General features: G+C 30.1%; 2 protein-coding genes across 2 annotated transcripts; one reads left to right on the forward strand and one right to left on the reverse strand.

The window, feature by feature from the left end:
- The first annotated feature begins 1,475 nt into the window (after positions 1-1,475).
- Positions 1,476-3,143, forward strand: LOC107029347 (1-aminocyclopropane-1-carboxylate oxidase homolog). The gene is made up of 3 exons (XM_015230738.1): positions 1,476-2,201; positions 2,298-2,619; positions 2,690-3,143. The coding sequence occupies exons 1-3, from the start codon at positions 1,684-1,686 to the stop codon at positions 2,939-2,941; spliced, it is 1,092 nt and encodes a 363-aa protein (XP_015086224.1). The 5' UTR covers positions 1,476-1,683; the 3' UTR covers positions 2,942-3,143.
- A 4,290-nt stretch (positions 3,144-7,433) lies between these two features.
- LOC107030617 (beta-D-glucosyl crocetin beta-1,6-glucosyltransferase-like) lies at positions 7,434-9,210 on the reverse strand. The gene has a single exon (XM_015231882.2). It carries the CDS (start codon positions 9,079-9,081, stop codon positions 7,720-7,722), a length of 1,362 nt encoding a protein of 453 aa, XP_015087368.1. The 5' UTR covers positions 9,082-9,210; the 3' UTR covers positions 7,434-7,719.
- Positions 9,211-10,570: the final 1,360 nt, after the last annotated feature.

Below are 10,570 nucleotides of genomic sequence, written 5' to 3' on the forward strand. Positions count from 1 at the left end.
TAATTTTGCGTAAAAGATATTAGGAAATTTATAAAAATTAAAGTCCTAAAATATATGGTAAGAACAAAATATATTTTAAATTAAAGAGTTCTAAAATTTATGGTAAGAGAAAATGTATGGTGAAAGATATTAAGAGAATTAATAATTAAGAAATCCTAAAATACATAATAACAAAAAGATTTAAACGGTAAGAGACATTAGGAAAATTAATAATTAAGAGCTGTAAAATATATGGTAAGATATATTAGAAAAATTAATTATTAAAAAATTCTAAAATATAAGGTAAGTTGAAAATGATGGTGAGAGATATTATGAAAATTAATAATTAAGAGTCCTACAATATATGTTAATAAATATATTTTAAAAATAAAGCATTGTTATTATATATGGTAAGAGCAAAAATATATGGTAAGAGTTGTCAAATTTTCTCTCTTCAACGTAATTATAAATAGTTCTGAATTACTTCAAACGTTAAGTTGCATATTGACGTATAATTTCATTTTCTCTCAAATTTTGACCACTTTAAATTTTTCTCTGTATTCATAAAAAATTATTTCTTTGTGTAATTTGAAATAAAATCCCTAAATCATAAAGACAATCACTTTTTATACAAAATGTTATTATTTCATGATTTATTGGTACATCTATTGTGTTGTTAACCTCTTGGTAAATAATTTTCAAATTTCTTTCATAAATCTTCACGGTATTATTTATTTGTTACAAGTCCTTGTGTTATATTATTTTTCTTATATAACACAATTCATTTTTCATTCATCGTATGGTTAGCTTTCTTAAGCATAAAGGTTTATTTCAAAAGACTCTTTTAAAATGTATTTATAAATCCATAAAAGAAATGTAGTTGTCAAGTTGTCTTCTTTTTTGGGACAAAAATAGCAACAATGAAGCAGTTGGCTTATGTCATTCTTTTACAACCTCCATGCCACTTGTCCAATTGTTGACAATTGTTTTATAATAACTAATTAGTTTGATTAATGTAATCATCTATTTAAACAGAGAGAATACCTGTTTAATTTTGGGGAAATATTTTACGCTATTGAAATAATTTTTTAGGACAGTGTCAACATTCTATATTATCATAGTAATATTTATCTAATTTTTAGGACTACTTATTACTAAATAATAAATTAACTACTACTATATTATTGTTGTGAAACAACAACGTTTTGGTTGTTATGGTGAAACGTACACTATATCAATATGAAAAATTCAAAATGACTAGTATAGATTATGTTGGAAACTCGGTATCTCTCCATTCTTAATCAGAAGCATCGCGTTTGATAATTTAAAAACTACTATATTATTATTGTGAAACAACAACGCTTTGGTTGTGATGGTGAAACGTACACTATATTAGTATGAAAATTCAAAACGACTAGTATAGATTATGTTGGAAACTTGGTATCTCTCCATTCTTAATCAGACGTATCGCGTTTGATATTTTAAAAAGAGGACTAAACTTAAGAAGAGAAGTTTGTTTGAAACTACTTTTGTCTCTTTCTTGTTCACATTTCTTAACCGCGTCTCTCTTAGATTTCAAAAGTGAACTACTTTGTCTCTTTCTTTGTTCACATTTTATTTTATTCTATAATAAATATGGCATCCTCATTTTGAGATTTTTATAAATTATTCTTGTAAAAAATAATCATTCACAGTGCAAAAGAGATGGAAAGCCCTAGAGTTGAGGAAAGTTATGACAAAATGAGTGAATTAAAAGCGTTTGATGATACTAAGGCCGGTGTTAAAGGACTTGTTGATTCTGGAATTACTAAAGTACCTCAAATATTCGTTCTACCACCAAAAGACAGGGCTAAAAAATGTGAAACACACTTCGTTTTTCCAGTGATAGACCTTCAAGGTATCGATGAGGATCCGATTAAGCACAAGGAGATAGTGGACAAAGTTCGAGATGCATCGGAGAAATGGGGTTTTTTCCAAGTGGTTAATCATGGAATCCCAACATCCGTCTTGGACAGAACGTTGCAAGGAACACGACAGTTTTTTGAGCAAGATAACGAGGTCAAGAAACAGTATTACACTCGAGATACTGGGAAAAAAGTGGTTTATACTAGCAATCTTGATTTGTATAAATCTTCTGTTCCAGCTGCAAGTTGGAGAGACACAATTTTCTGTTACATGGCTCCGAATCCTCCCAGTCTACAAGAATTTCCAACTCCATGCGGGTAAATATTTTCATTTCTTAATCTGGAGATTCTTTAGTAGCTCAGTTGATTGACTATCTAAAGACAGCATGATTAACATGTCATGTTTCAATGCAGGGAGGTATTAATAGACTTCTCCAAGGATGTGATGAAATTGGGATTCACTTTGCTTGAATTATTGTCTGAAGGTCTCGGTCTCGATCGTAGTTATCTCAAAGATTATATGGATTGTTTCCATCTTTTCTATTCTTGCAACTACTACCCACCATGTCCTCAGCCAGAACTCACCATGGGCACCATTCAACATACCGATATTGGTTTTGTAACGATCCTTCTACAAGATGATATCGGAGGGCTCCAAGTTCTTCACCAGAATCATTGGGTTGATGTTCCTCCTACACCCGGTTCTCTAGTGGTGAATATTGGAGATTTTCTGCAGGTTAGTAGTCGATATTATATGCAAAGTTTATCGCGCAACACATTTAAAAATCTTATTTTTTTTTTTGCAGCTCTTGTCAAATGACAAGTACTTAAGTGTTGAGCACAGAGCAATTTCAAACAATGTTGGATCAAGAATGTCAATTGCGTGCTTCTTCGGTGAAAGTCCATATCAATCTTCCAAGCTTTATGGACCGATAACCGAATTGTTATCAGAAGATAATCCTCCAAAATATCGATCTACCACAGTGAAAGACCACACTAGTTACCTCCATAACAGAGGCCTAGATGGAACTTCTGCATTGTCCCGTTACAAGATATAATAATAATAATAATAATAATAATAATGTTATCTATTATTACTATTTATACTTCTGCAGATTGTACCTTTGAATTTGAAACAAATTTTTAAAGTATGTGCTTGCTATATATTGTTGTTTAAAACATTAAATAATATTACATAAATATAAACACCATAATATAAGGATGTTTAGCATTGAGGGAAAATGAAGGATTAATAAGTCATATTAGTATTTCTCTATGTCACATAAATGTGCCTTCAACTCAATTTCTGCTGATATTTATGTTCTTTAATTTTATGTATGCATAAATAAACACTTAAACTATAGTATAAAATTGAATGAGTAGACATACTCGTCCTACATTACAATTCTCGTGAAATACACTCGATTCTCGAAGTGATTTGCATTATGTTATGTAGGATGCATATTATGTCATAGTAACATCTCGCAACTAGAAAGAACTAGAAAAAAGTTTAGAATCTGAAAATAATTACTTCTGGGAAGTATAAGAAAATTTTGAAATTTTAAGTTAAAAGTGAGTTTTTGGTCAACTTCAAACGACCATAACTCTTAGCTCATGATGAGTATGTGTAGTTCCATATATGGTTGAAAATCTCTTGAAATGATGTTTCGAACGCCGTCAAGTTTGCATAATTTCGAATTCGTATGAATGAGTTATGTCTTTCGGAAGTTTGGGTGTTTTATCAAGGAAGTCCAATCCAAATTTGGGAAGGAAAAATTTGTCTTTTCCTTACCTAATTATATTAATTCGTTCTTAGGGATTAATTGAGGCTAAAGAAGACTTCTTTCAGTTTAGAAAGATTTAGAATTCATGCTAGGATTTGGTGAAGAGAGAAAAGAAAAGAAAAGAGGAGAAATCAAGAAAATTCAGAGAACATTCAATCTTTTCCTGTGGAATTTGTCAGGAGTGATTCTTAAAAAGGTATGTGAGATCACATGGCATTAGGTTAGTTCAACCACGCACCAACCATGTTTCAATTAGGCAAATATGAGTTTTGAATGTTAAGAAATTGAGTTCTTGAAGAACATTATTGAAAGTTTCATTGAGTTCTTGATGGTCGTGTTGTTGAAGTTTCTTGATGGTTTGAATCATGTTTTCTAGTGTAATTTCGGGTTGAATATATTGTAAATTGATAGTAATAATGATCTAAGTGTTTGGGGAAAGAACTATAGAAGTTTAGAGGGTTTGGAGATGAAAAACGAAGGACAAAAGTCGGAGACGCCTGGGGAGGGCCCTAGCACATTGCGCCTCTCAGAGCCCCAAAAGAGGCTCTATGAAGTTTGGCCTCTGGTATGTGGCGCCAGCCAGAGCTCCCTACCCAACTCTCTGATATTTCAGGCTGGTGCTCCACGCCTCTCAGAGCTCTAACGATGTCAGTTCTCCCGATTCTTTCCCCATCTTTCCGTACTAGTTCCTTAGTGATGTACCTATGTTTCTTAGTTGATTCCAACACTTAAGGTACATCTAAACATCATGAAATTATCCATAAACCTGAGATCATGAACCTTGAATCCATAATCCAATTCAAGAAAAGTTAAGATAAAAGTCAAAGAAGTTAAGAGTCAAGTCTAAAAGTTAAGAAGCAAGTCAAAAAAAAGTTCTTAAAAGGTTTCAAGAGTCTTTAGTTTTAACCTTGTTTTTAAGACTCAAGTTTCAAGTTAAAAAGTAAAGAGTTGAGTTCATTCTCAAAAAGCTATAGAGAACTAAGTATTTCCAAAGAATTTATTAATGTTTTCACATTTAAAATAAGAGGAAACTGAGATTTTCAAAAGATTTTTGAGCAAGAAAAGGACATCGATTCAAAGAGAGCTTTTAAGCTAAGCGTTGAGTAATTATTTCAACCTTAAGAAAGAATTGTTTTAATAACACATGAGCTAAGTATATTTTTTGGAGTAGTATTGAGCACTGATATGAGGATGCGAGTTCATAATAACTCAAGTCTCCATAAACCATGTAGTCATCATGGATATTAAAGAATCATACTTTTTTTTATGATCACTTAAGTTAAGCTAGTAGATCCACTAAGTTAAGTAATTCCATTTGACGGTAAAATATAGGACGGTTCTGGCAGCGTAGGAAAGACGACGTATTACCACTAGGCTCATAATGATGGTTGTCAGTTAGAGAATCTCCCGCAGAAACTATGTTACTTCGTTATATAAGTAAAGTTGAGTTTGTTATTGCATTTTCTTTAATGAACTAATTTGATTCAACTGTTTATAAGCTTTATGTATATTGCATATGTCTTATGTCTTCATATTGAGTTAAGTTATTCTTGAGTTGATAAGAGTCGAGGTAAGTGTTTCCTTCATATCCTTTTCAAGAATAAGTTGTGTTTAGCATCCCAACTCGCACACTCGTACATTCAATGTGCTAATGCCAGTTGGTCTGCATCATCTGTATGCATTATTAATTCAATATTGAATGGTGCATATGTATGGTTACTTGTTCACACTCAATATTGGAGACCAATCGATGTCAATCAAATCTAAGTTAAAGGACATATTTATGTGTTATGCCCATTTTTCAGAGGTTCAAGATAAACATTATTTTTTGGGTAGGTGATGATACACTAGAGTCTTAGTAACTACTATAACTCTTTTGTCATAACGTGTCGTTTATTTATAAAAGGAACATGCACAGAACACACAGTATAATAATATATATACCTCATAAAATTGATAAGTGAAGTCTGGAAAAGATGATATGTATCAATTTTATCTTACCTTCTTAAAGTAGAAAGATTATTTTTAATAGATCCTCGATATAATAAACTTGAAAAATATATGATTATTAATTGACGTTTAGGATATTCTAATATTTTGATCGTTCAAAATTTAATAATAATTTACTCATTTGATAAGATTGTATAAGAATTGACCAAGTTTTAGTAGTTTTTCATAAATTGCGAAATAATTATGTTCATGAAAAAATAAAAACAATTTTAGAAGGGGAAATTTCGCAAACATACACTAAAAACAACTTAATTAGGCTCCATATTTATAGCATATTAATTAGGATTCGTAGCTACATGTTAGAGGGAGGAGAGAGGCTAGCGAGAGAGGGCATAGAATGGAGAGGGGTGAATTGTATTTGTATATCTATCGAATTCTATATGTATATATGTTAGATAATTGTATATATGTAACTGGTATACATATGCATTTGTAGATTTAGCGAGCTAGATTTGTAGAGGGAGGAGAAAAGCGAGCAAGATTCAGAGAGAGGCGAATTGTGTTTCTATATTTGTCATATAATTATATATGTATAATTTTTATTTGTATTTGTATATGTATAAGAAAGGAGAGAGGTGATAAAGAAGAAGAGGAGAAATGCCCATGTAATTATAGTTAAAATGAGGTTGATAGTGACAATTAATTCAAACAATAGCCATGTTAGCTAATAAAATAGCATAGGTTTACTTGTCCGCATAATTGCACTTATTTATTTTTAAGTTTAAATTACTTGAAAATTATTGAAGTGATGATGGGACATATTCCTATAATGTGATAGAAGTAGTAAATGTAGGGTGATAATATGACACGTGGTGATATTGTTCACGTAATTAAGCTTTGTGGAAGTAAGAGAGTCCCATTTTGATAAGAAAAGTCAGAAAACGTAATATTTTAAGAGTCTAAATCTTTTTTTTTTAAAAAATAAGAGCAATTTTTTATCCAATAAATATTAATGGTAAAAATGTAGTTGACCCTAGTTATTAATGGAGGACAAATTCATTTCACTTAGTTGTAAAATAAACTTAAACTAAACTAATAAACGCAAAAAGTTAAATCAAGTAACGAAATGAAGAAATAATGGGTTCGATGGATTAATAATAATTAAGCATGTCACAATCATCATGCAGCAAGTATATACACAATATTCTATGGGATCTATAATTTCGTTATTTGATTTAACTTTTTGGGTAAATGAAATGAATTATCTGAACTTTTTACGTAAATGAAACAGATTATCTGACATGTTTTAGTAAAATAATTAATTAAGAACACATTATTTTTACGTGAAAATAGTCAACTCAAAAAGATGTAATAAAAATCATGATATGTACCTCTACAAGATTTACTCTCAAATTTACTAAATTCAATGAACCTTGCAACAAAAGATTATAAACCTTTATAATTTAAGAAATTATAAATTCTAATTTTTCAGCAGCACACAAACCTTTCGAGGTATGTGTTTCCAAGTCTTTGAGTTGCCCACAACTTAAAAGACTATAATTCTACTTCTACTAATTGAGACAACGTGTCTTTGACCGTCTTGACTGACATGTTCCATTTTCTTTGTTAATTATCAAAATTACATAAATCCCAACAATATATATGTATAACTAATCATCACGTGGCCAATGTTCATTATTCCATCTAATATATATTTGTGTTAAATAGGGCTCGTGAAAGGGAAAATGTCAGGGTTACTCCATTTTCAGGAGTCAAACTCGAGACCTTTGGAAAAGGCGAAAGGAATGTAATTTCATTCATCTCAGTAAACTCATGTATTGGTAAATTTTAGCTTTAAAATGTCTAGTTTACATCCAAAATAATTTAAGCTATGTATATATTTTTCAGTATTTCGATTAAGAGGTATAATCCTCTCATTTACACAATGCAATAAGACAATATGATCGTAATAAAACCTATCTCTAGATTACAACATTCAATAGAATTTGTATACTAAATTCTCTTATTTCAATCTTTATTGATATCTAATTACTTATGGTATCCAAATTCAATCCAATTCATCATCATCATACTCTTATAAATCAATATAATAGCTTCAACAACTTTTTAACCCCTTCATCAATAGTTTTCTCCCCTTTCAATTTTATCTTCTCACTCAATTGCATTGCCTTCAAATGAATTTGTTTCCTAGGCTTCTCCTCTATCACTTTCCTTATTCCTTTTGCCACCTCTTCTTTCATTATTTTCCCATTTTCACCTCTCAAAATCTCCACCCCTATGCCAAGTTCCTCCACTAATCTTGAATTCGATGGTTGATCATGATTAATAGGAATGGCTATTATTGGTATGCCAAAACTCATGCTTTCTAAAATCGAGTTCCATCCACAATGAGTTATAAAACCTCCAATGCTTGAATGGTTCAAAATTAGATTTTGTGGTGCCCATCCTTCAATAACCATCCCTTTTCCCTTTGTACTTTCAAGAAAACCTTGTGGAACCATTTCTTCAATTGTTGTGTTCACCCCTTTAGGAAATTTGATTGTCCAAATAAAATTAACTTTGCTTAGCTCAAGCCCTTTTGCTATCTCTTCAATTTCTTGCTTTGACAAGAAGCTTTCACTTCCAAATGATACATAAACACATGATAATTGATCCTTCTTGTCTAGCCATGATTGAATTGTCCCCCAATCCTCCTCCTCATCTATCATCGCCTCGCGAATTAATGGTCCAATTGGTATCAACTCTTTCTTTCCTATTGTAGAAACATAATCTATATACTTTCCTTCAATCTCCCTACAAGTGTTCAACAAAACAATGTTGTGAGATTGTTCAAAAGACTTAAGGATTATGTATGCAAAAGCTTTCTCATCGCGTGGTTTTGTTGGTTGTATGTCTAATTTCTTGATCTCATAGTCATGAAGGTATATGGAAGAAAATGGAAAAGATGTAAGGCTTGAACTCCCATAAAGAAATTGGTGGTAAATGTAGGCAAGACCAGAAGTTGAAGAAACATAAAACATAATAGCATGAATATTGTATGATGAAGCCATAGTTGCTACCCATGGTTGGAACCCATCATATATAATCAAGTTAGGTTTTAGGGTTTCAATTATGCTTGGAAATTTGGAAGAAGCCATTTGAAAGGCTTGAATAAGAGTGGAGTTAAGATGGGGAGGGAGGTCTTTAGTTGTATGGTAATGAGGAGGTAACTCATGCAAATAAGGCAAGTGAAATTCAACAAGTTGTATGGAGAGATTATAATTAGTTGAGTTTTTATCTAGAGTTTCCTTGATGGATTTTAGAATAATTGGTGTTGAAAGAAAATATATGTGAAAATTCATTTTTGATAATTTCTTGGCTAGTGCCAAATAGGGATTTACATGGCCAAAACCTAACCATGGAAATAATAGAATACTAGGACTATTTTCCTTAATTCTCTCCATGAGTGGAATAATTATGGAAAATTTTATAAAGTATATGTTATAGTTTTATAGGATAGAAAAAGTTAGCGATATGGACTTTTCATTTAGTTTTTGATGATGTTTAAGTCGATTGTCATTTACGTGCACGAATTAATCTCATCTTTTAATGGATGGTTATCTATTTACGTTACTTTAGCAATAATTAAGATGTTTTTTATTAATTAAGTTAGAAATTGTAATTATTTTATTAATTTTTTCATTAAGTATCGATGTGTGGGATCCGGGTTGATAAATAAAGAATAGTGAGAGCAAAAAAGGGTTACGAATATTGTTGAAAAAAATGTCTACCCTCTCATCCTCTTTCTATGAGTTCTATCTCTCATCCCCTTTCTTCTACTTGTGTTCTTCAATTTCTATTTAATTCTTAAATTCTTTTGTAATTCTAATTACGAGTTAGTGAAATAGAATTGTCGGGTGTTTGAATTTGAATTGAGTAGATTAATGAAATAGATTTGTCGGGTGTTTAAATTTGAATTGAGTAGATCTTTGTTATTGGGTTTGTTACGGCAACATTATTGGATCTAATTGCATTAAACTAAAGTCACTAATGATTTTAGCATTTTTTTATTAATATACATATTTATTACTGATAAATATTATTTTTTATTATAATGAAACTATAGTTATCGTTTAACTCCTCTTCATATTTTTATACTAGGGAAACTATTCGCGCTTCGCGCGATTATATGAAATATTTATAAAATAATAATATGAAATATATAATATTTAGGTTAGTATCGAATATATAGATAATATTTATATTTCTCCTCGTCTGCGATATCATTGACTTTTTTAAAACATATAAAATATATTTATTTGTTTTGTATATGTAAATATTAGAATAAAATATTCACCGTGGTAAAGTAAATGGAATAAGGGATAATATGTTGAAATAACAATATATTGTATTAGGTTGAAAATATTTTAGATATTTTAATTTTCTCTATCTTTTCTAGGAGTAGTGATGTTTTATCCAAAATCTGATTTCGTCAAAACAAAATTGTTTTCTTTTATTTTATTATTACATTTGGTTATTACAATTTTTTAAACATTAATTAAATACTTATAAGATTTACGAAAAATGAAGCATATAAAGTCATGATTCATATTTAGTATTAAACTTTACAAGTAAGATGAAGAGACATGAGTTATAAATAATTCAAATGTATAATTTATTAGCCACTAAATGTATTACTAATTATGTATTGATTTTATTTGTAAAATAAAAAAATAAAAAAAAGGTGTGAAAATACAAAAAATGAACAGAGAAAATATAATAATCGGTGACTACATAAAAATTATAAATACATTTCAAAGCAAAAAGAACGACGACAGATTGTTACATACGCAAAAAATGACATCATGAAAATAATAATATATTTTTCAATTACTTTTTATAATTTATAATAAAAGTGAAACTAATCATCATAAATTTTGTTGTTGTTAAAAT

The sequence above is a fragment of the Solanum pennellii genome, chromosome 9 (genome assembly GCF_001406875.1).
Source record: "Solanum pennellii chromosome 9, SPENNV200".
Classification (NCBI taxonomy): domain Eukaryota; kingdom Viridiplantae; phylum Streptophyta; class Magnoliopsida; order Solanales; family Solanaceae; genus Solanum; species Solanum pennellii.

Coding starts and splice junctions, on each gene's coding strand:
- LOC107029347 (XM_015230738.1), top strand. CDS start 1,684: ATGGAAAGCCCTAGAGTTGAGGAAAGTTATGACAAAATGAGTGAATTA. Junction 2,202..2,297: donor GAATTTCCAACTCCATGCGG/GTAAATATTTTC, acceptor GTTTCAATGCAG/GGAGGTATTAATAGACTTCT. Junction 2,620..2,689: donor ATATTGGAGATTTTCTGCAG/GTTAGTAGTCGA, acceptor TTTTTTTTGCAG/CTCTTGTCAAATGACAAGTA.
- LOC107030617 (XM_015231882.2), bottom strand. CDS start 9,081: ATGGAGAGAATTAAGGAAAATAGTCCTAGTATTCTATTATTTCCATGG.